Source organism: Pimephales promelas, chromosome 8 (genome assembly GCF_988280905.1).
Source record: "Pimephales promelas chromosome 8, fPimPro1.hap1.1, whole genome shotgun sequence".
NCBI lineage: Eukaryota > Metazoa > Chordata > Actinopteri > Cypriniformes > Leuciscidae > Pimephales > Pimephales promelas.
Genome location: NC_142776.1, coordinates 22463393 through 22489668, shown reverse-complemented (window position 1 = coordinate 22489668; position 26276 = coordinate 22463393). Strand labels below are relative to the sequence as shown.

Sequence of the window (26276 nt, the reverse complement as noted above, 5' to 3'; positions counted from 1 at the left end):
AGTAGGCTATAATAATAATATAATTTATTGTTTAATTATAAATTATTGAAATTAAATTAAATGTCAAATGCATGACAGCTGGTCATGTGAAGTAAACATGGACGCGCCCGCCATAGATAGCCTATTACTCGTTACATATAGAATATAGCTTGAAGAAATCTTTATTTTATGTAAGTGTACATCTTTTTAATCTTTCTTCTCAAACGTCATGCTCATTTTCATTAGAAAATACATTTTACTGAGTGCACCACACAGTGACAATGTGGTGTAGCTCACCTCATATCCGCTGGGTGTCTGTCTCGAGTGAACTCGTGAGCGCTGTTTATATGAGCGCGCACACGACGCGCGCACGGCTAGAGAAACAGCAGCAGGATGGCGAGCAAGGACACAACACAGAGTTCCCCACATCCAACACGAACAAAATCATCATGTGTTGGATATCTGCGCCTTTTATTTATTGCATTTATTCACGTGGCACAGGCGAACAAACAAGGTAACCTCCTGAAACGCGCCGTGTGTTTTTCAGCTGTTTTTCGCCAGTGTTTAAGGGTTGTATGTATACGCGGCTTCAACACTGCAAGCTAATGACTGTTAGCCTCGAGCCTTAGCGCGTCAGAGAACAAAATAAAGTATAGTCATGTCTTATCCACAATATTGAATTCTCAGTTCTGGGTTAGATGACATGCGACTGTTCTGACTCTTTTTATTTTCTTTACGTAAAGCTGCCGGATAATAGTGTTCAGAGACATTAGTTTAGCTTAAGTATTAAAGCTAACAGGCTTGGTCATATTACATTAGCTATCACACTAAACCTGTCTGAAGTTACTCTCACTCGCAAAACGAAACAAAACAATGGCTAATGTGTTACAGAACTCAAACCTGTTTAGGATAGGTTTTATCCCTTATAATAACACGTTTAATGAATCCGTAGCCTATATTGGTAATGACCGTTTTAGCTAATAAATGCAGGTTTGGCACTAAACGACTGTAAACAACGTTCATGATGTTTCATACTTTAAAAGATCATTTAGCAGCTTTCTGTGGGTAAAATAGCGGAAGGTCGCAAATAAAGTGTTAATGTGAGAGTTTCATTTCTGAGGCCCAGTCTGTCAGTGACATGTCAACTAACTCGGGGAGGGAGGAGGAGTTGACTGCATACTGCAAGTTCATGCAAGTTTTTAGGATATATCTTCTTGTTGCATCACTCAAAGTTAAATACAGTATTATTGCGTGTTACTGGTTGTGTGCAGTAATTTGTTGTTAAGCAGTTTGTCGTTTTGAAATTGAGTTGTCTGATTGCGTTTGATGGTTGGAGCATACTGAATTAAATTAGAGGTTCTCAGAAATTACACTGTATTGAAGTGCAAAACACTTGCTGTGGTTGCAAATGAAATGGAGAGCAGTGCACTCTGGCACAATCATCAGATGGTCCAGTAAATACCAGAGCTGCAACCCATTAGCTTGTTTGTTTGTTTGTTTATTTATTTATTTATTACTTAATTAATTTTATTTATTTATTTATGAATGAAATTTTTGTGACGGTTTTGAAATTACTCTGAATGTAAATAGACAATTAAAGAGATTGGTTAGTTAACCCCCCAAAAAGAAAAGTATGTAATTGTTTACTTGCACTGTTGTCGTGAGTATAACATTAAATACATATTTTGAGGGGTGTTGGTAACCAAATAGTTTTGGCAACCATTGACTTCCATTGTATAGAAAAAAAGAAAAAGAAAAATCAAGTCATAGATGGTGACATGAGAATCTATAATGGATGACACTGGCAGAATTTGAATTTTTATGTCAACTATTCCTTTGAAGGACTTGTCAGTGGTCATCCATTGTGGCCTTTTCATTTTCCAACACCAATGTCTATAGAATATTTTAACTTGTGGACAGTATGTAATAATTAGTTGTTTTACACAATACTTACTCACGCAATTTCCCTACAAAGGCTAAAAGTTATGACTGACATTGGTCTCTTGGCCTGTGATTTGTTCTGTGATACAGGTTTGGCTCTGCTATGCACAGTGGGAAACTAATAAGTTTGATCAAAAAACATTTAAGCCATTTTCCTTTATTATAGTGTTGTCTTAGATGCTGCTTTTTTGGGGTAGAATCATCCAACCATTGACTAGGTTGTCTGTGGATTTTGTGACACAGGGTCGGAGGCAAAAAATATTGACGCTAATTTTTAAATAGTGTGCAAAGAGACTAAATCTACAGCTTTCTGGTTTAATGAGATATCTAATTCTTAAGAAGTCAGTTATCAGTCGTTGTGATTGTACAGTGTTTTGTTGTACATGTGAAACACTTATGGTCTAAGCCAAGTGACAGAGTAATAAACCTACTCACTCACTACTTAGTTCTTTCTTTTTGAAATTTTCTAAATGGATCTAATAGCTACAAAGAGGCCAGTCAGACCACACAGAGGCTTGAGCAGATGGGTTAGAGCTCTTTGGGAAGCACGTGTGAGTTAAGTGTTCTCACTCTTCCCTGGAAATGAATGCACCACTATTTCATTTACTGTGTCAACCCAGTTATTGACTGAAGGGACTCGCTGAGCACATGGAGTGTGTTTTTTTCTCTCCTTTTAATTCAAGGAGGAATGTGTTAACCCTTTGGCTTTTTATCTTTACAATGAGATAAGAATCCAGTTGCCAGTGACATCACACTAGGCATGTGTCATTAAAGCACTGACTGTAAATCTTTGTAATGACAATTGTGTGTTTAGTAGGTGTGTAACTGTTCAAATTACTCATGCTTTGATTTTTTTTTTTTTTTTTTTTTTTCCATCATGGTTTTAGGGTCATGTTTTGATACGGTTTATTATGTGCTATGTTCAGGGGGGGGGAAAAGGACTACTGTCAAGTTAAAAATAAAGAAAATAAGAGCAAAAAACAATCAAACTAAAAGGAATACAAATAAATACAACAGAGCAAAGATACAAATAAAATAAACAGTGCCTTTCTGTTTTCAGGTGCAGAAATTGAATAAAGTATTGTAATTAAATGTAAAATAACTGCATCTTCACTGTATAAATTAAATGAAGATGAACGCAAGTGTGTCAGTAAGTAGCCAAAACAAAAAATGATGGCTCTTGATGGTGGGTAAGTTCAGCTTTTTTGTCGATATCCATGCCCTCAGCTTTATCATTTACCTCTCATTTACTTTTTCGCTACGTCCTGACACACTAGCCTGCATATTCTTTGAAGCTGCCGCTTTTACCGCAATAAGCTTTTCTGTTACTGTTAGCATTTTCAAGACGGTCTTTTTGAGCTCGCCATCGTCTAACATTACACTCTGACACACTGTATTTCTTTGCTGCTTAATGAGAGATTGTGTTAATCAGTTCTGGGTGGAACACTCGTTTACTTATATTTGGCACTCCCTAATTGTTGCGGGTGTATTATTGACGTAAAAGTTTAGACCCCGAATATAATACGACCCCATTTTTTCAGATGAATTTTATATATAAATATCATATAAATACAAATAAATAATTGTATATTTTTATTTATTTAAAGCTCCTTGCAATATTCAGTACTTCAGTTAGTATCTTGACATGGTTTATATCTTGACCTTTTATCTTCTTGTTACATGTGGGTTCTGCAGTTATAGCTGTCAGAGTAGCAGAATGTGTGTCCAGATGTCAGCACGTGAAGTTTGTGAAAAATAAAACATTTTTACTTTCAAGGTCTTGGCTTATCTGTTCAACAGATGCCTGAGAGAAGGGAAATGGTGATGCTCTATCTAGAGATGCACAATTGCTGTTGCATAATTCTGTTCTTGTGTGCATTGCAAAAGTACGTAGTGTTCTAACTTTTCAAGGCCTATGATCTCACACGGTGTTAGAGTCTCGTTGAGCATGAAATGTTTAAATGTTCTGTCATTGATTCGCTCTCTTCAGTTTCTTTCCAGCGCTGATTGAGAAAAATAGCAGTCAGTGTCTTATACAATGACCTGAACTACAATTTGTCCATAGGTTTGTCTGTGTTTGGCTAAAAGAAATCCATCAAAGGTGTGTGTACATGAGCAAGAATTAGCTTCCGGAGTAGCGTGTTGTTTTTGCTATTTCAGCAGCAGCTTGCTCCCTCCCACTGTCTCTCTACAAAGCCAATAGTGAAGGGTCTGACACACATTCCTCACAATACAACATTCATGATTGTCTTCTCTCATTTAAACGTATGTGTTGACGCCACCTTTGTTGAAAAGGAACACAAGCCTTAGCTACATTTGTTTGGCATTCCTTTGAATGGTGTGGTGTTGTTAGCATGTTTAACCAAGCATCAGATTAAGAACTGAAATTTCCATGGACTTCCACTACAAGCTCTATGTATACTATATCAGGGCTCAACAGGCCAGTGGTTAACATTTTTACTTGCCCTTCACTGGCCGCACCCAGGGCATGTGCTTGTTGTGAGATCAAATTTAGGGGCACAATGCAAATTGATCAACTAATGTGTTTTAGCTTGAAGGGGTCATATAATGCCATTTTCATACAAGTTAAGTTGATACTTTAGGGCCTAAATAAAAAGTTTGTAATATGCTTTAATTAAACATTCTCATTAATATTTTAAGAAAACACTAATTTTACCTGGTCAAAAACAGCTCTGTTTTCAGCTTACCGTTTAAGTGTATGTGTCTTTAAATGATAATGAGCTTCGCTCACTCCGCCCCTCTGTTCTGCGGGCGTTTTGACTGGTTTGGACACAACTGGGGTTGGGTATCATTTGAATTTGAACGATTCTGATTCCGATTCCTTGTTTCGATTCCGGTTCCTAACGATTCTCGATTCCGATTCTTTTTTAGAGGCAGGGTCAAAAAAGTTTAGCTAACCTTGCTAACCAACGGTCTTTCTGAAGGAAATAATCCTTTCTGAAGGAAATACTCCTTCTTGTCACAAATACTTGTCACAAATTTAGCATTTTACAGAGATTTCGTTAATTTTTAGAAAAGTGAAGCCACACTTTGGACCACCGACGTAAGCTACTCATGTTTGACTCGCGCGGTTATGCAAACACTTCCGGTAGACGCTTCTTCGTTGGTGTTGTTCAGCGGTTTCTTCTTCTGCTCGGCGGACTGTGAATATCGAAACTAGGAATTGAAATTTTAACTTTTGAACGATTCTGGGAAAAACGAAAAGTTAGTCCCGGTTCCAATCGATACTCGATTCTCGATACCCAACCCTAGACACAACACACATGGAGTGTTGCCTTGACAATAGTTGGGGTTATATTTTGGAGAAAGAATGGCAGCGGGAAGCTCTGAGGACACATCTGTGCAACTGTATCAGTTTATACCGGAGTCACGTCCATTTGTGACGTCAAACTGCTCGATTTGAGACGAGAAAACATATAAGGAGATTAAAACAAACACTGATGGTTTTTTATCATTATATGATGTGGTGTACAGGCATTGCCAACACATATTTCAGTACAATCAACTGGAAAAAGTGCATGTACCACTAATGACCCCTTTAATGAAGGTATAATGAGACATTTGCAAGTAAAATTATATATATTATACATGTAATTAAATGCTGAAGCTTTTATCACAGTATATGGTTTTTTCACAGTAATGAATTGAGTTACAAAAATGGTTTAATAACTTTTTATTATAACAAAAAAAAACCTCAAATACAATTTAAATACAATAAAGCAATACACAAAAATATATAAAGATAGAATTAGAAAGTTTTCAGTCAATATATAGGTCATGTTTAAGTCTAGAATAGATTAAAATGTAAAAATGTTGAAGTTTGAAAATAAGTAAGGGATAATTCACAGCCAGCTCTGCATTAAACAATTTTAATGCACGACGTGGAGGCAAAGAACTGGCCGACGTGAAGCGGTGCATTATTTTACCGGAAGATTAAAGCTGTTAATTTTTGTCAGTTATCACTTGTTAGATCTAGCTTTCTGCCCGCTTTGAACCAGACGCATGAGATAAAGGATTGTGTAAGATTACATTTTGAATGAATAAATTATAGCATGTATGTTTGAATTAATTATTGAGAGAGAGAATGCATACCTACGTCTGTTCAGCGCCTCTCTCTCCATTAACAACAAAGACGTTTTGTGAATACGACCCCAGTGTGTGATTTATTTATTTTTTATTTTTTTGCCCTTTGCTGTTTAATTAACATTAAAAATAAAGTCAGTAACAGATTTATTAGGCACTTGAATATTTAAATAGGCAAAGGATAAACTTTTGTGATAATGGACAGTTCCTTTAACTGTCCCGAGCTTCATTTATGCTGGGCAGTCCTTATTGTCAAGCCCTGGGAGTTGAGTTATACATACTATGTAATCTTGTTGTGGTCTATTTAAAATCTCCTTGACATCACAGTATCTTGGCAAAATGCTAAATGCAGCAATAGTCGATTTTGAAGGATTCATAAAGTAAAGTTTTGTTTAATAGAGGCAAACTTTTTAAGATGGAAAAAAAAATCTCTTTTTGCTGTAGGGCTGTCACATTATCAGATTTGTGCATGGTTGTTGATGGTATATTGTGACATACCTATTTTTTATGTTTTAGTAAGTAATTAGTTGATTTTGTTCTTACCTATATCTAAAGTGATGGGAATTGGACACTTGACTCAAGATTAAATTAATGTTTGAATGATGGAATGGACACCACAACATGTTCTGGTGTGGAAAATGATGCATGTTTTGTGTACCCCTCAAAGTGTATACGAGGGATGTTTTGAGCTTCATGAGCGTGACTAGCTTCTATCACTAAAGACTTCACTCGTTACTGAACTGCAGACTAATAATAGCACTGCAAGTATACTGACATGAAGCCGAATATGAGATCTTGGCAGCTCTGGGAGGACTTTACTTTTACCATCTGTTAATCTGTAAAAAAAAATAATATACTCCTGCTGTAAGAACTTAAATGTCATGTTTTAGTGTAAGTACAAGAAGAATTTCATTAGCTATTAGCTAACAGTGTAAGTGTTCGCTCACAATTTTACGTTTGGGTTAACTTTTTTCTGTCCATTTTTGTGCATTTACTGTCTTCAGCGCTGTGGTTGTTTTCCTTTTTGAAGGAAATTGATGATATATTGATAAAGTGATGAAGATACTCATTACTCACTGAGGTAAACTTCATGTTGACCACATACATTTCTGACATTTCAATTTCTTTTTTGCTGTTTCCTGTCCTCAAAACCTGTTTCCAGGAAGCTGGGGCAACTATAGCTTCTCTTACAAAGTAGCGCATGAGACGGTGAAACTATATGGTTCTCCACACTCCTTAATCAAGAGCTCACTTGAGACATATCCAGACAGCGAATGATTGCAAAATGACTGTAATGATTCCCTGTCTCTTCAGTCCTTTGTGTTGCCTGATGGGTAATTGTGTCCAAATCTGATACACCCCCAGAGAGCAACTTGCACACACTGTATTAACATGCAGGGCATTGTTTGCTGATATTCAAACCTCATGGGAATTTGCTCTGTCTGTCTACAGCTTTCATACAGTCAGACAACATCCTGGAGGTACTACACTTTGGGGAAGGAGGCCTCTTGCAGGTACGTTTTTTTGTGGCTGCGATAGTTGATAACATGAAGCTTGCATTGCAGTTTAAAGGCCATAGAAAACTCCTCAAACATCATTTTTTGGGTTGAACTGTGAATACATTAAACACTGCAAGCCCTGATGTTGTGAATAAATGACAAACAAATTTGATCATGATTAGTGGATGAAAATGGAAAGGTAGTGAGACAATCCACATAACGATTTGATAAAAAAAAGAAAAAAGGATAGTGCTAGTCTCTCAAATGTGAGTTTTGTTCACAGAGCAACAACTGTGAAAAAAAAAAAAATTAACCAGTATGTCTGTCAACTGTGAAGTTTTTTGAAGCTGTTGCAAAAAGTCACAGGAATAATTCCAAAAATGAAAATCATCCAGTAAATTTTCTCACCCTCAAGCTGTCCTAGGTGTATATGACTTTCTTCTTTCTCTTGAACACAATTGGCATTATATGCATTATGAAGCTCCAACAAGCACATCCATGCATCATAAATGTAATCCATATGACTCCAGTGGGCTAATAAATGCCTTCTGAAATGATGGGGGTTTTATAAGAAAAATATCCATATTAAACTATATTTTAACTTTATGAACTATAATCAATGGCTTTCGTTAACGGTCGTATGTAAAAAAAAAAAACAACAACAAAAAAACAACAACATTCTTCTGTAAGAAAGACTGACACAAACATAAAATAATTGCCTGAGCTGAATGAATATTGTGAAATACCACTTTTTGTGATACTCCAGTTATCCATAATTTAGTTTTTCTCAATGTGGATGGGAGCTTGAGCTTAGGGAACTGCTTAAAAGCTTAATCTAACTTTATATATGATTAAGGGTGTGTTTTACACTTGGCATGTTTGGTTTGATTAAAACGAACCCTAGTGCGACTGTTAGTGTGGTTCATTTAAATAAGTGTGAACCCCTGGTGCGAGATGAGACCACTGAAAAATGAGTATCGGTCCACTTCCAAATGAACTCTGGTGCGGTTCGAATAAAAGGGATACTCCACTTTTTTTGGAAATACTCTCATTTTACAACTCCCCCAGAGTTAAACTGTTGAGTTTTACCTTTTTTGAATCCATTCAGCCGATCTCAGGTTCTGGCGGTACCACTTTTAGCATAGCTTAGCATACATCATTGAAGTGCACAAGACCATTAGCATTTCTCCCAAAACAATTACCAAAGTGTTTCGCAGGCGCGATGACTCCACAAACTTAGTCCCGGTCACGTTGGAAGCTGGCCACTATTTTCAGGTGCTGGAACATTACGCCTGCTGCACTCATGGTACGGCAGTGAAGTTTCCTGATTATTACGCAGGAATGAGAGTATAGTTCCCTGCATATCAGCCTAGAAAATCGCAACTTTACATTTTCCGTCTGGCTTAGTGCACGATGTAACTATAGAAGAGTCAAGTTTTAAATAGGAAAAATATCAGAACACTTTGGTAATTATTTTGGGAGAAATGCTAATGGTCTAGTGCACTTCAATGATGTGTGAGATCAGCTGAATGGATTCAAAAAAGGTAAAACTTAACAGTTTAACTCTGGGGGAGTTAAAATGAGCCTATTTCCAAAAAAAAAAAAAATATGAATGCAACACGGACCAAATACATGTAAACAAACCAGAAGCGGAACGTCGTCTCGAGATGCAACCCTAAAAAGGACAGAAAGCGTACCAGTTTTTTTTTTTCTCGTCATAGTCGTAATGTGGCCCATCACAGTTCGGTACAGGAATCATAACCGCATCTCTATGGAGTAGATCTTCGTTTGTGTGTGTGACAGAGGGATTCATGTTGCTGTTTTTACTACTTTACACATTTTATAAGCTCTTCACGAGTTCTCAGCTGGTCAAAATCCCATCTTATGTTGGCTATGCATATACAATGAGCACATTTAGCCCAGCACACAGCATTGTTTTGGATGTTCAGTAAGTTATTCACAAAATATACTTCATAATAGCCGACCAATCAGGTTGTGAATGTATCCCTATCCTATAGGTTCGGTGTTAAAAATTCAATATAAAAGTGGACCAGGACTGAATGTTTTTTTGTTTGTTTGTTTGTTTGTTTGTTTGTCTAAACCAAGCAAACCGAAATACTAGTGTCTTTTTAAGGCTTCTGTTTTATCCTTTTCTACTACTGTATGTTTGATACTTTGCAGCAATAGTTAATTAGCCTTTAAGAGATAGGTCACCCAATTTTTTCCCAACCTTGTTTGACTTTGCCTTCTGTTGAACACAAAAGACATTTTGAAGAATGTTGGTAATCAAACAGTTGCCAATGGGAAAAACGTATTAGAAGTCAATAACTACTGTCAACTGTTTGGTTCTTCAAAATTTCTTCCTTTGTGTTCAACAGAAGAAATTAACTCGGGTTTAAACAACATGACGGTGAGTAATTGATGACAGAATTTTCATTATTCGATATTCTAGAATTCATTATAGGGTCAACTATCCCTTTAATAAAAGACGTGGCAGTGGCAGCAGAAACAATTGTGTCAGATAGATTTCATTGCCCAATAAAGTTTACCCTAATAAAATAAAATATCTGAGCGGTTTTGAAAGGGCAGCTGTAATAGTCCCTTGAATGGGATTATGAACTTTATGATCTTAGTGGTTTTGTCTACATGTGAGTTTGGACTTTAGTGGAAATTTTAAAGTTTATAAATAAACCAACCCATCATTTGTGTCTAATGTCAACATCAACATCAGCTGTTTCCATTTTATTTTAGCCCTACAGAAGTGAGAACATCACCACAAGCGTCTTTTGAGAGTCTAACACGCACTCAATGTAAACAAACAGTAGCCCATACATATAGCAAGCTCCTTGTCCAAGAGTTTGACTTTAACACTTTGGTGGGACATGTTTGACCTAGACCTTCTGTCTTTATAACCTGTCTCTGCTTTAGTTGTCCTGCACATTGGTACTACTTTTAGATGCTAATTTTGCTTCTTTTCTTCCTACAGACAGAGTCTGATATTGATCTTAGCTCATATCGTCAAAAAAGGTAAGGTTAAACTTTTTTTTTATACATCCAGATATTGTCTTCATGCTTTGCACGTGCCTGGCCAGAGCCAGCATGTGGTTTATATTAGACTTTCCAATAAACATTTGTTTGGTTCTTAATGAGACATGTGAACTGAACATTCCCACTAAACGATGAGACATTCCTGTCCTTGAGGAAAAAACTAATGAGCAAAAAATGCAAACATCACCAGCTGTCATTTCATCGGACTCCCTTCGCATTTCAAATGATTTAATCAGATTCAGATACTCTCATTGGCATTCAGTAAATTGTCACACAGCTGAGCGAAGCGAATGAATGAATCAACGGATGACTGAATGTTGTGGCATTTTAAGTACCTCAGTGATTTTACTCTGTAGATCAGAGTTCAGGTAACTATAAGGTAATTCCATCCCTTGTGAATACCTCTTAAATTGAGTTTATGAAGAGTTACACAACACCGTCTTTTAAGTTTGTAGGCAGAGGAACTGGTGTTAAAGTTAAAGAACAAGTGTTCGAGTCAAAGATGGAAAAGCTATTGTTCTCTTAAACGCCAGGAGAATTTTGATGTTCACCTTCCCCCTTGAATGTTTTTATGTCAGGACTCAGGTGTTTTTTGAACTAATTCCAGTAGATCAAATTTTTGTGTACTAGGTAGCCTATTCATTTGCTCAACCAATCAAGGCTTTCCAGCTCGAGGGCTTGGCCAACCTACTCTGCTGTTTGCTAGCGGTGGCTGGTTTTCATTGGCTGATTGTCTGTTATGACTCGTCATCTCAGCTGCAAAAGGACACACCCTCAGTCGACACCATTAGCTTGACATATACAGTTTAGCATGCATGTCAAGTGTAATGCAAGCATAAAAATGAGGAAGCAAGCAAACACTGTTGGTGTTTTGTTTTGTTTTTTTGTACAAAAATGTAGCTTTGTGGTCTAATAGACTCTGTTTTTCTCTTATGGTTATGAATGGGCAGTTTTTCTGTTGTGTTATCAGATCTATTATGAACTTTGTCCACTGTGTTGGTGTTTTTATTGCAGGTATTTTATTTAATTTTTTTTTTTAAAGTGCACCAACACACGTGCTTACTGCAGTTGGGAAGTGGTTGACACTACTGTGTTAGGGACTTTGTCGCAGCTATTTTTCATTCTGTGGTTTTTGCTGCCAGACCTGTCAGCCTAGTTAATGCCTTTTGAGACTTTATATTTGAAGGATATCTCTGATCTCATCCAACAGAAACATTGGATGACACATTGACATTTTTTATGTCTCTTAAAGTGTCAAATTAATCTGCTATTGGTGTAGTTATTTCACCTTTAGCTCTTTTCTAGCTCATTTTGGCTAAACTGTGTAGCCACAGGTCATGATGACGGTGTTAATTTGAGTCGAGCTTTAAAATCGTGTTTATCCCGGCATAAGTTATCCCTGCAGTTGAGAGATTAAAAGATACAGGCTGTATTTCACTCAAACACATTGGTGTGCAACTTGATGCGTCACATTTTGTTAATCCACAAATATGCTGCTAGTCTTGCCCCAGTGAGACGATGTCCTTAGTCAAATTAAATGAGTGTCTGTCACTTTCATGGGTTGAGAGCAATAATTAGTTGTTGTTGTTTTTTTTTGTTGTTGTTTTTTTAGTAGTTTTACATCAGATTTTCCTTGTTACCCTGCCTTGAAAATATTTATGTTAGTAACTTGTAAATGAAATAAATAGTTCTGGTAGAATTTGTTTGACATCCTGTTAAGATCTTTTGTCTATTATTGATGATGATAATAATTGATAATTAAATAACTCCTCATTATCAAATAAGTAAATAATAAAAGAATAATCATACAATAAATATTATTATTATACTCCCATAAAAACAGCAAAGACTTCTATTCATTTCAAGACATTTTTTTTTCGTAGTTTCTAACTAATTCACTTCAGCTTCCCTCTTGTTATTTCTTTTCCATGATCTTTGAATTGACAATTTTATTTAGCTAAGTTTGAAACAAGTTTACAATTACATGTTAACTACCATATCTTCAAAGACAAATGTATGCCTGCTTTCAGTTAAAAACAAAGATAATGACTTAGGCCATATTAGTGGGGCACACCCTAAAATCTGACTCAAGGGACCATATAATTGATCATAGATTCATTTTAGACTTTCCAGATTTTCTAATCTGCCATCTGAAAAATCTTGCCAAAAAAAGGAGAGGAGAGTAGTTTTAAATGAAAAAAAAAAATGTTACAATTGGGGAGGAGGGTTGTTGTAGACTTCAAACTCTGAAAAATTATGTGTGAATGTGTTTTGGTTTTGATCCAGATCTGAATCCAATGCTTGCCCAGTGGAAGGATGTTTCACCTTAGTGGGTTCTTGAACTTTAATGTTTGGTGTAAACCTGATGCTTCCATTCCAGACAAAGACTATTTGTTACTGTGTTGGTGTAAGTGTGGGTGTATATCTTTCTCTTTGCCTAAAGGGAAATAGAGAGTTGCCATTTGATCCTCAACAAGGCCATGTTGTGGTGTGACAAAAAAAAAAAGCACATTGGATTACAAAAACTGGTGTCTTTCACTGTGTCCCCCTCATTTACAGTGTATCTCCTTTCTCTTGCAGTGCATCCTCACAGCGGGGGAACAGCCGACCCATACGCTTTGAGCCTCCAATGCTGGACTTTCATGAACAGTAAGACAACTCTAACTGGATAGTTGTAATGACATTTAAAGCTGTGACAACATTGTCCCATAGTATCAAGTGATATTGAAACATCAAAACACATTTTTTTATTATGTTATGATGCATAAATATTAATGATAACCCACTATTTATATTAACGGTGATTCTATATGAAAAAAAAAATTGTTTATATTTTAAAATATTTATTATTTCCTGCAGACTTTGCGTCACCTTTCTAGCTTAAAAAAGAATGTCCAATTTGTCAAAACTTTAAAGATTTTTTTTTTTTTTTTACATTTAGTTCCTCAGTAGCTTGTTTTGGAGATATAATATAGCAAGCTATATATAACATAACAAGCTATATATGACTACTAGGATACACTGATTAAAACATTTCCAATCTAAGTAATGATGGGTGGTTTTCCACAGAAGTTAGTCATCATTCAGTGGAATATTTTCAAGTATGCTGTGTGCTCTTGAATGTGGTTGTGTTATTAGTCTTGTTTTAGTATATGTGTCATTTAAGGGAGCCAACGCCCATCCCTGCCTCATTAGATGCATTAGTTTAATAGCTCCCTACCCAGCTGGTCAGGTGATCCCAACACCCTATGACAAAGTATGTTTCCATTCATAAATGATCATTTATAGACAGTAAATCTGGTCAATTTGAAGTTATGACTTTTTACACAAGGATTTGTTTGAGGATTTCTAATGTTTTACTTTAGAATAGCAGTTTTCAGTTTATGAATAAAATATTTATTACTTTTTCCTGTTTTGTTTCACTGTATAAATGAATGACACCATAAGAATTATGAATTATGAATGAACCTGTTGTGAAATGTTTACTTTTAAACGGCCTTTTTGAAGCAGTTATACTTGAGTGCTTTGTTTTTTTTCTATCTATATGCCCTACATGGTTATCATTTATGCAGTTTGGAATGAGTTGTAAAACAAGCTTCTTATATTATCCTTTATATTATCCTTACAAATATGGGTGTATGAGATTTTCTGCTACCAGATAACCCTTACTGCACTCCCCCTTGTTTGCATTGTTTCATGCTGAGTTCGAAGTCTCTCTTGTTTCCTATGGAGTCATTGTACAGCATTGATCAGGCCAGTCTATCTTTTGCCTGCAGCAAGCAATAGAACTTTTGATAAATTTGTAGCTCACCCTGTATCTTGTGCTTTAATCTCATACTGATAGTGTGTGGAAAAACGGTTTAATTATTCTGTAATTCATTATTTAAGAATTAAAAACAAATATTTGTCCTGTGATTCTATCAAAAACACATTTTTTAACAAATTGATTTTGTTCATATGTACTTGTGCATAAGCTGATGAATAGAAATGAGCTACCTCAGATGCTGAATACATAATTTATTTTTAATTTACCTGCAAAGTCGTCAGTATTTACCATACTCTTCTGTCCTTTTCCTGGTTGTTAAATGTTCTTTTGTCTTTATCCATAGGCCAGTTGGAATGCCAAAAATGGAAAAAGTTTACTTACACAATCCAAGTTCAGAAGAAATAAGTTTAATATCAATATCAGCAACAACATCACATTTTCATGCATCCTTTTTCCAGAATAGGGTAAGTATGATTTGTTATGTTTATATATATATATATATATATATATATATATATATATATATATATATAATTTCATACACTACCTTTCAAATGTGTGGAGTCAGATATATATCAGTGATTCTTGGGAATTTGGATAAAACAGGTTTTAATTTTGAAAATAAAAAGTTAGTTAAATTACAAAATCTGAAGGTATATCATTATAAAGCAAGGTCTTGGCTGTTCAGCAATGCACCGGTGCAACCTCCTGATTTTGTATTTTTTTCATAAAATAGGCGTTTCTCCAGTTATCACTTTGTTTTTGTCAACACCGTCAGACAAAATAAATAGCAAATAATTTTTTATTTGTTTGGTCTAATATGTATTTAGAGTTTTTAAATCATTATCTGGCATTCTTGGTACACATATATGCTGTTAAATGTTGAATATTCACTTTTGTTCATTTTTTATACTGTTTTGCGTGTACTCCTTTAAAAGATATAACATCATACAACATTTACTTTAAGCCTAAATAGAAAAATTAATGTTGTTTTATTTAACAAACATATTTTTGTATTAAAAGAGACTATTACTTTAATAACTCAACAGCACTGAAGAATCATATTTCAAGTATATTCATTTAAAACAAATAAAACTCCCTCTGACGGTGGTGACTTTAGAACTGACGGTGGTGACATTAATCTGACGGTGGTGACTGTGGCCTCTTTACAACATACAATTCCACAATGTATACCACTCAAGTCAATCAATTCTTGCTCAACAACTTCATTTAACTCTTTGGTCCAAAAAATAACAATCTTGAGCACTGTGATAAACATTTTTTTCCTTTTATGAGGTATTCCTCATTTAACTCTGCCTCACTGTGTATTTTCTCTCTCAGCTTTTTTTGGTATTCCCTGTTTCTTCTCCTTCTCTCCTCTACAGGTAGCTCCTGCCTAGCCATAACTTTCGAAAATACATAAAGTCAAAGTTGAGTGTAATGACTATGAAATTGGGGGTAATTACAGCGAATGTTAGATTTGTTTAAATGATGTCATGCCATTTTCATTTGGCTTTAGTCATTGGAGATGCATAGCCTGGAATGGATAGTGCATACTATGTGCTGTGTAGGTAGGCAGTAGCTGCACTATGTGCATCCTTAGTTCTGGTTAGTTTTGGCAGGTCACGTTAGTCAAGCTCGCATCAGCCGACTATTAGCTGATCCACCTCCCCCTATAGGAATATGACGCCTATCACTGTACACATATATAAGCTCCTTCAGTATTATCAGCAGCTATCACGTTTCTCAGGAGCTCATAACCCTCCTCCCTCCCCAGCTCCACTCGTCAGTCAGGACTTGACATTCTGATTCCTCTAGAATCTTAATAAATTCTCGAATTATATTGTACTTTAAATTTTGAAATAATCTGCAAAACATTCATGTTGGTTCTGTTCTGTTTACCCCAAGGGGGTTATTGCTGCTCCTATCCATGCTAGGCTTTAACAAATTTTTTAGTGTGGGCAAAAATCTAAATGAACGTCATGAAACACAATTTAATCGCATCAAACGTGTTCAGATTAGAACTGCTGTATTCCTGCAGCTGAACCACAGCCGTGAGGATATCAGGAAACATCCTCACTCTCACTCGCGCTAATAGTAGCATGCAGTGTAAGCCTGTATGGAAGAAATATAGGGGGAATTAAATAAATAAAAATATTAAAGAGGTGAATGGAACATTACAGGATAATATATTGGTATTTATTGTGATCAACAATTATATTCTAGCCTCTGTTATAGACCATTTGGGGGGTTTTGTCACCACCGTCACACGGTATGTCACCACCGTCAGATAGAAAACCTGACGGTGGTGACGTCTGACGGTGGTGACAAAACCTACTCTTTCACATGATATGCATGAGTTGTTCACATTATAGCCATCTTGTTTCCCCTCTGTTGCTAGCTACTTCAGACCTCTTCTTAAAAAGTATACAATTATGTCATAATCTAATTTAATATTTTCTATACAAAAGAGACGGTGTTGACATGTTATGGTTGTGACAGTAGCAGTGCCCAAATATATGAACAAGTTTAAGAGAAAATAGCAAAATTACGGGAGCTTGAGTGATCTTGAAGCATGCTGTAAAGCTGAAGGTTTGAAAATGGGGTATGGAGGAATGTAGTTGACCTTGTAGTTGCCTGATTTTATTGCTTTTTATAAATATCTGACGGTGGTGACGAATATGTGGGACACATTTTGAACAACCACAAAATAATAGTAAATATTGTTCAAAACTCACTGTTTTTAGTTTTTAATACATATTACAATGTACTCTTTTGTGTGGTAAATATATTATTCAATTCAATTATTCCTTTTTGTTTTTTTAATCAAGTTGAAATGATTATCTCCTATCCGAGGACAGCTGATTTTGTAGGCAATGGGCCAGCATATAATCATTAAAATAATAAAAATGAAAAATAAACCTATAAAAGAACCTTACATATGTGCAAAGGACCCCCTGATTATAAACTTGATTCTTTTCGTTCATGAAAATGTTATTAATTTCCAACAGAATTAGCACTTTTTTTAGTGGGACATGTTTTTGCCAAAGTTTCAAGAATCAGTGATATATGTATATATATTTTAAAGAAATGAATACCTTTAGTTAGCAAAGATGCATTAAATTTACCAAGATTACTATTCATTGATATAAATTAAATAAATTCTGTTCTTTTGAGCTATCTAAGAATTTTGAAAAATATATATATAAAGGTTTTGACAAACATATTAAGCAGCACAACTGTTTTTAACATTGATAATAAGAAATGTTTCTTAAGCACCATTTCTGAAGTATTTTTTTGCTTTTGTATGAGGTGGTTTTTTAGTCAATTCGAAAAAGGAATATTTTGCAAAACGGTATGTTTGGACAGAAGATGAGACGGTATTGTTTATTAAACTCATAAAAGATAAAAGAATTACAGGAATAATGGATTCTGAAGAACAATGAAATGCCACAGTTTATCAAGACCTCAAAGCAGATAGGAGGGAGAAACACTCAGAAACACCTCATACGTGGCCACTCCAAAGTATAAGGGACTTTCTTTGCCATTATTACTTGGAAAAACATGCCGATGTCAATTAAAAACAATGGCTAGGGTGGTGGCTAAGATGTACATAAATCTACCAGTTGCCTTGATTTTTGGAATTATCGCAAGGAAAAAAAAAGTTTCATAAGCACAGTATCGGTTAATGGAACACTGTTGTTTCGCAATAGTTTTTCTTATCGACATTTAGAAAATATCGCAAAAATTGTGAAAGTCTGTAATGGAAACCCGGCTTCTGAAGTCTGCTTTAATGGCTGATTATTTATTTTAGGCTTTTCCCAATATTGCTTTTTTTTATTAAGGTATTATTGGTCAAATAGATGCAGCCTAAGAGACTTCTTTCATAAACATCAGAAATCTTACTGACCTAAAACTTTTCAATAATAGTGTGTTGTATTATGCATCACAGAGAAACCCTAGGTGTGATCTACAAAGTACTGTGACTTCCTGTTTAAACCTAGCAAAAAAAGAACTGAAGATATGTTATTTTAGCTTGTGTGCCAGCTTCTGGATCTCAATGCCTCATCTTATTGTGTGGCACAAGACATGACATAAATGAACGTCTGAGCTTACACCAAAGCTCATTTGTTGAAGACCCCAGTGGAGACACCACCTTGCCTTTGTATAGTTTTGATGTGTGAAGAGAGTCATTGAATGTCACCCATACACACATTCACGTCAGTGAACCAGCAGGACACTGACCTCACTGAAGCTTCTATTTAAAGCTTTTAGTGTGTGTGTGCTCACACTCCAGGCGGTTATAAATTAAACACATCCCACCTGTTCCTGATGCCTGCATAATCAGCTACACTCTGTCCTGGCTAATGACTTGTGGCCGACCAGCTGCCGTAAACTCGGTGTACTCTTGGGTACCAAATATTACACTTGGTGTTAGCATCCATTTCAAGTAAAACATTTGAAATTGGGAGATTCAAGTGTAAACTGGGAAAGAAATGTTTTAAGAATCATCCACTTCAGCCAGTTCATGAAAAAGCATGTGACCACTTCATGTTAGGTATTGTAACCTAAAAATAATGTCCCTATTATATATTTATTATTTTAATTATTATATTTATATTATTATTTTTGCTCCTGCATGTTTTGCTCTATCAACACTGGGTAACAGTCTGACTATAGTGGGTGAAGTTTATGGATCTTGCATACTCTATATGTAACACTTTCTGTCATTTACTTACAGATAATTCCACCTGGAGGCAACACCTCATTTGATGTGGTGTTTCTAGCTCGAGTAGTAGGGAATGTAGAAAATACCTTATTTATTAACACATCACATCATGGAGTGTTTACATACCAGGTACATTTCATATGCTTCATAACGTTCTGCGTTTGGTGTCTGTACAGCTATTACGTTTATCTTTTGGACAGAAGATTTGACTGTGGTTTGATTTTAGGTGTTTGGTGTGGGCATCCCCAATCCTTACAGACTCAGACCCTTCGTAGGGGCCAGAGTTCCAGTAAATAGCAGCTTCTCTCCACTCATAAGCATCTTCAACCCACACAGTGAACCACTGCAGGTACGCAAATCTCCTCCGTTTATACCTAGTTCAGACTACACGACTTAAAACGTCTGCAGGTCATTGTGCTGTTCAGACTACATGACTTGCTGTCAAGTCTTGAAGTCATTATGGTGTTCACACTTCGTGACACTACATACATTATCTGCAACAAGGGGTCACACACTATACGAGCTGACAACAACTCCGTCACCTAACGAATCTATCTGGTCCCCAAACCACGTTTTGTCACGAATTCACACGCGAAAAGTGGAATGCGAAATGCACTTGCAAATACATTACCAACCAAATATAAAACACATTTTTATTCACCTCAATTTCCATGAGCAAATGATAACTGGAATAAATTGAATACACATACGCAACAAGTGCCCCTTATAATATTTCAACATTTCTCATTTTTCTCCTTTTGATAATGCACTTGATGAATTAATTACAGAGAAGTTATTATTGTCTCACGAAGTGAAACGCACAAATACATGACCAAAAAAAAGACATTCCATCCATGAGTGTTGCAGTCGCACTCACGGTTATGTCAGATGTTCAGTAGCGGTTCACTTAATAAAATAATTAAATACCTATTCACAATAAGTGCTTCTAGATGACTAAAATCAGCTTTGAAAATGCAATGAAACAAAGACAAATTTAAAGGTACACTGTGTTATTTCATCAGTCTGATGCTTGAAGGTTTTTTTAATTCTAAAGAAAGAGAAAGTAGAGATGAAAAAAGAAAATTTGAAACAGGAGAAAATTTGAATGTGCGCACGTAAAATCTGAGCGAGAGCAGAGTCATGCGACCACTGTATATTTGAGAGTGTGCGCACAGTTTTGTGCAAGAGTGAAAGAAAGAGTTATATGGATGAGTTCTCGCATTACAATAACACGCTCTCGACAACTGTTATTATATAACTTTTCCGTGGGCGACCATTTCCTTGGATGCTCAAGCCTATGTTCTCATTGGCTGTGGTTCATCGCGATACTTGACGCCACAGGATGTCGAGTCAGCCGACAGCTTCAGATATTTAACATGCTATATATTTGTCTGGCGAGCCTCTTTGATGTGTTGTTGAGTAGTTCACTCATAAAGATTGGCGAGCGCTGATCAGCCGTTGATTTTCCCTCGATCACAGCCCGACCTGTCGGCGAGCTCGTTGACTCGGGCTTAAAATTCTGTAGTGTGAATTTGGATTTTGCTTGTGCTTCTATCATATTTTCTTTTACCAGTGTGCCATTTTGGTTCTTTATCTTTATCATTGTCTTCACATGGTATGTTTATGGTTTCAGGTTGTAGAGATGTATACCAGTGGAGGAGACCTACATTTAGAACTGCCTACTGGACAACAGGGTGGCACCAAAAAATTATGGGTGAGCATAACTTTTTTTTTTATCACACTTAAGTGTGCTGCTTATTGTAAATCACTGTCGTGGAACAATTTATTATTTTCATGTGCTTTATTTTCTATGTTTTATAGGAGATCGCTCCTTTCGAGACAAAGGGTGTGATGAGAGCCAGCTTCTCGTCTCGAGACGCTGACAACCACACAGCCTTCATAAGAATTAAAACTAATGCGTCCAACGAGGACGAGTTTATCATCCTCCCTGTGGAGGTTGAAGTCACCACAGGTCAGTTGGAATCACCTTTTCTGATACCATCTGATCAATATTATTTCAGCCCGACTCATGCTGTGTGCTTTTTTTTCCAGCACCTGGTATATACTCTTCCACAGAGATGCTGGACTTTGGTACGCTTCGATCGCAAGGTGTGCTTTTTTTCCAAGACATTTGACAGCAGTATGGTAGATTCTGTGGGGAAAAAGGTAACAATTCTTTGTGTCCTTTCAACTTTACAGATCGACCAAAACAACTGAATTTACATCTGTTAAATTCAGGAGCAAAAGATGTATCAATCATGGTAATTTATAGGGCATATTTACATGGATTATTTGTACACTACCGTTCAAAAGTGTGGGGTCGGTAAGATTTTTTCAAGGTATTTTATGCTCACAAAAAAAGCAGTATAAACGATAATATAGTGAAATTTTATTCAAGTTTGAGTTGTAATAAAATACATGACATTAAATTCCATTATAATATGCTCATTTGGCACTTAAACATCACTAATTATCAGAGTTGAAAAAACTGATGCACCTTTTTGGGGGTTCTTTGTTGATTTGAATGTTCAAAACCGCATTTATTTGAAATGGAAATATTCTGTAACACATGATTTTACTGTCATTTTGATAAATGTAATGCACCTTTGCTGAATAAAAGGAATAATTTATTTAGGAAGAAAAACAAATCTTACTGACCTCAAACCTTTGAATGGTAGTGTAATTCTGGCAAGGTTTTTGATTTAACTGGTGAATTAAATATCTATTTTAATGCTCTTAATGTGTTTGTGTTGTGTAGAGTGTAAGGCCAACTCCATCGAATGAAGCTGTGGTAGTTGAGTTCAAGCAAATTACACTAAAAGCTGGAGAGAGCCGATATACCAAAGTTGCAAGCATTAGTTTTGATGGTAAGTACTGCGGTATTATTAGGAGGGGATTTGGCCTTTGTCCTCATATGAGGTCGACGGTAACAAAGCACATTAGTACTGTGCTTAAGTGTACTTTTTGAGTATCTGTACTTTATGTCAGAACCCGACTGATGTTGGTTTCTGTCAACCCGATTTTAATTTTCAACCAAAATACAACGTCTGTTCAACGTTGGACATTACCATCAATCTGACATTGGATTCTGACATCAACCTAATTTTCATTTTCAACTTTGGGTTTGGTCTTCTAAATGCGAATTGTCATTGTTTTGGAGCACACTAGCTTATAGAAAAGAGTAAGGCTAACATATTCATACTAAATGCCAAAAAAGTTTAAATGGGACACTATTTGAGGGAACAGCCATTTAGGTGGACGTTATTGAGTGCATTTATTCAATCTCACATTCAATTCCACACTACTTCTGGAACTGTGTTTTGGAAATAAATTTGATTTTGATATGAGGGTTGGCAGGCATAGATTTAGAGGCATGAGGTGCCATGAGTATTACATACAACAATGCAACAATAATAAAACAATGTATTGACATTTACTTTTTACGTTTGATTCTTAAGTAAAAGTACAGAATTACTCATTTTTAAAAGTACTTAAGTAAATATCGGTCTTTACAATTTTTACTAGTAATGGAGTAATATTTGACCAGTAATACCTGCACTTTCATTCAAGTAAGGAAGTTGTGTACTTTGTCCACATCATCATGCATCTCTGTATTGATTTGATGATAATCCCAGTGAGTAAACAGATTTTTATCCATAAGTCAAAAGTCCATAAATAAGAATTTGGGGTTTGAAATCTGTAATGATTATGTGGATATTGATTAGAAAAAAAGTTGATAAAAAATAACTTAGTCTGATCACTTCAAAGCAATAAAAGTCTGTTTAAGGCTTATTTACAATATTGCCAGTGCTTTTTTATTCTCATGAAATTATTTATTTTAAACATTTGTATTCATTGTTTTACATGAAACAAAGTCCGATTTAACAACATAAATATTTTTGGTGTTTTTTTTTGTTTGTTTGTTTGTTTGTTTTTTGTCTTTATACTTTCCAGCTTCAAAAGCAAGAAGACCAGACCAGTTTTCTGGAAAAATAACAGTGAAGGCAAAAGAGAAAAGCTACTCAAAACTTGAAATCCCTTACCAAGCTGAAGTTTTAGAAGGGTAAGAATTCTTTAAGTTCACCAGCATATATTTCGATTTGTATAACTAGTGTACAATGTATTAAAGGGTTTGTTCACCCAAAAAATTAAAATTCTTTCAATAATCACTCACCCTCATGTCACTCCAAGCCCGTAAGACCTCCGTTCATCTTCGGAACACAGTTTAAGATATTTTAGATTTAGTCTGAGAGCTTTCTGTCCCGCCTTTGAAAATGTACGTACCATGATATACCGTCCTTGTCCAGAAAGGAAATAAAGACAGCATCAAAGTAGTTCATGTGACATTAGTGAGTTAGTTACAATGTTTTCAAGCATCGAAAATACATTTTGGTACAAAAGTAACAAAAACTATGACTTTATTAAACATTGTATTGTCTTCTGGTTCTGTCGGCAGTGACGCTGCTGACGCAAGACATGGCAAGTATGACGTGCTTTAGTAACCAGTAACCAGAGAACATGTCAGCAGCGTCTTACTTCAGCAGCGTCACTGCGGACTCGTGAACGCAGAACCAGAAGGCAATGCAATGTTAATAGTCATAGTTTCTTGTTATTTTTGGACCAAAATGTATTTTCGATGCTTGAAAACATTGTAACTAACCCACTGGTGTCACTTAAACTACTTTGATGATGTCTGTATTTCCTTTCTGGACAAGGACAATATATCGTACGTACATTTTCAATGGAGCGATAGAAAACTCTCGGACTAAATCTAAAATATCTTAAACTTGTGTTCCGAAGATGAATGGAGGTCTTACGGGCTTGGAATGACATTCATTTTTGGGTCAACTAACCCTTTAATGCTCACCGTTTCTAGGTACCTGGGCTTTGACCACACAGCCACCCTGTTCCACATCAGAGACAGTCCTGTAGATCCAGTGGACAGGCCCATCTACCTCACTAATACTTTCAACTTTGCCATATGCATACACAATGTGTCCCTTCCTGAAGAAGCCAAGACAATGTTCAATGTGAGCAATTTTTATAGCCTTCACAATTTTGTCAGTGGAAAGCTTCTTTTTTTAAGTAAAAATGTTAAAATGAAAGTAAAATATGTTTTGTTTTTTTTACAGGTGCACAATTTCAGCACACCAGTTCTTATCCCTCCCCATGAGTCCCGTTACATTTTCTCCCTTCTGTTTCGACCAGTAAGACCCTCCATTCACATCGACAGCAACATTCTCCTCATCACCAATGCTTCTAAATTTCACCTGCCAGTCAGGGCCTACACAGGCTTCTTGGAGGTACATTAGGAACAGCTTACATGGAGCAAACTGTCACCAATTTAACCTAATTCTGAATTTTAAAGATTATGAATGAATTTTAAAGATTATATGGCCATGATTTGTCTTTGCTTTCTTATTTAACAGCCCGTTGTTCTTCCTCCCTGTCTACGAGAGCATATCTTAGACTTTGGTGTCCTTAGTGCCACAGACACCAGCAGTTTGGTGTTTGTGGTGGTCAACAGCAACCCAATTGAGGTGCGAGGTCCTCATGTTCAGTACTTTGTCACATTTTTTTCTCATTTGGATAAGAATAGCAGTCCTCTTTTAAACTTTCAAGACGTTACTGGAGTGAGCAGTAATGTTGATATGGCTTTTTCTTTATGAATACATGTTCAGGGATTTTTTTTCTCTGTACTTGCAGTTGGAGATAAAGTCGTGGTTGGTAACAGGAGACAGTCTGTCATTGGAATTGCTTAACACAGAAAGAGGGAACAGAAGTATAGCACTGAGCAGAATTCAAGAGCTGCAGAACACATCAGCCGCCCAATACAAAACCGTAAGAGTGCAGTCTTCTTTACTTCTTTACTGCCCATTACCAGAACCTTTGTTTAAATCATTCCAGAATAATTTTCTTTGTAATAAACATCATTTCACAGAGCTAAAGTTGTCTTTACTGGAATATTCGGTAACACTTTACAATAAGGTTCATTTATTAAACATTAGTTAATGTATTAACTAACATGAACTAACCATGATCAATACATTTGTTACTGGTTTTGTTCATCTTTGTTAACGTTAGTTAATACAAATCCAGCTGTTCATTGTTAGTTCATGTTAATTCACAGTGCATTAACTAATGTTCACAAGATTTTAATGAAGTATTAATAAATGTTGAAATTAACATTAACTAAGAGTGAACAATACTTCTTCAGCATTTGTTAATCTTTGTTAATGTATACTAATGTAGTTAACTAATGAACCTTATTGTAAAGTGTTACCGAATATTCATTAACTAAGATAATTATCTCGGTATGACAATAAAAATCTGATAAAAGTATTTACAATCCAGATACGCCGAGTTATCCAGTATAAATATATAATGTGAATTGTGTGGTAGTGTTGTAAAGTGTGGAATTGTCAAAAGCTGTGCTAGTGGGGGTAAAAGTGCTACTAATACCATTATGAAGTATTGGTGCTTTTACAAGTAGTACTGTTACAAAATTCTGAAAGGAATTGACTACATTCAAAGATTCTGAATGGTCAAATGTATCACTTGTGCAGCAAAATAAGACTGCAATATAACACTAGTAATTATTTTTTTTTGTTTTCAAAATGTTCATATTTGTATTTAAAATATAAATTGTCCCCAAAGAATCAACTTAACACCTGTAACGATACACTCTCCCACGCTATATATAGATTAACATTTTTTTGTACCTTCTCTGCTCTAAAAGTTTTAAATGACCATAGATATTTTGTACATGGCTATCTCAGAATGGATTAAATTTGCAGGCAGTCATATGACTTCCGGTGGAATCTTTACATGTCCGTACTTGTGGTACAATTGCAGAAATTTCGCAAGATTTGTGGTTTTGAGGCAAGCACAGGAGCTATTGCAAGCACAGAAGTTATTTCATACACACTATATATATATGAAGAGTTCAGATGCAAAAGCCTCTAAGTGCCATTTGAAATTTTCTTCTAGAATGATCATTTTTATCAAGCTTATATATTTAAGTTCCGAAATTTCACTTAAATTGCAATGAGGATTACCTATTAATTGTTATTTAAGTGAAATTACTGAACTTGAATAAATAAGCTTGATAAAAATGATCATTTTAGAAGAAAATTTCAAATGGCACTTAGAGGCTTTTGCATCTGAACTCTTCATATCTATAATTTTTTTTATACAACGTGCGTTCATT

General features: G+C 35.7%; 1 protein-coding gene across 2 annotated transcripts in view; it reads left to right on the top strand.

Moving 5' to 3' along the window:
• The first annotated feature begins 333 nt into the window (after positions 1–333).
• The window catches only part of tmem131 (transmembrane protein 131), a 42784-nt gene continuing 16841 nt past the window's right edge, over positions 334–26276 (top strand). For both annotated transcript variants that reach the window (XM_089134167.1, XM_039691420.2), the window contains exons 1-17: positions 334–493; positions 7477–7538; positions 10510–10550; positions 13152–13220; positions 14681–14801; positions 19079–19195; positions 19293–19415; positions 20700–20780; positions 20888–21038; positions 21119–21175; positions 21266–21327; positions 21825–21933; positions 23021–23129; positions 23943–24096; positions 24199–24369; positions 24496–24606; positions 24773–24907. In XM_089134167.1, the coding sequence (XP_088990293.1) occupies positions 373–493; positions 7477–7538; positions 10510–10550; positions 13152–13220; positions 14681–14801; positions 19079–19195; positions 19293–19415; positions 20700–20780; positions 20888–21038; positions 21119–21175; positions 21266–21327; positions 21825–21933; positions 23021–23129; positions 23943–24096; positions 24199–24369; positions 24496–24606; positions 24773–24907 (1794 nt within the window). In that variant the 5' untranslated portion in view covers positions 334–372. The remainder of the gene's footprint in view (positions 494–7476; positions 7539–10509; positions 10551–13151; positions 13221–14680; positions 14802–19078; positions 19196–19292; positions 19416–20699; positions 20781–20887; positions 21039–21118; positions 21176–21265; positions 21328–21824; positions 21934–23020; positions 23130–23942; positions 24097–24198; positions 24370–24495; positions 24607–24772; positions 24908–26276) is intronic.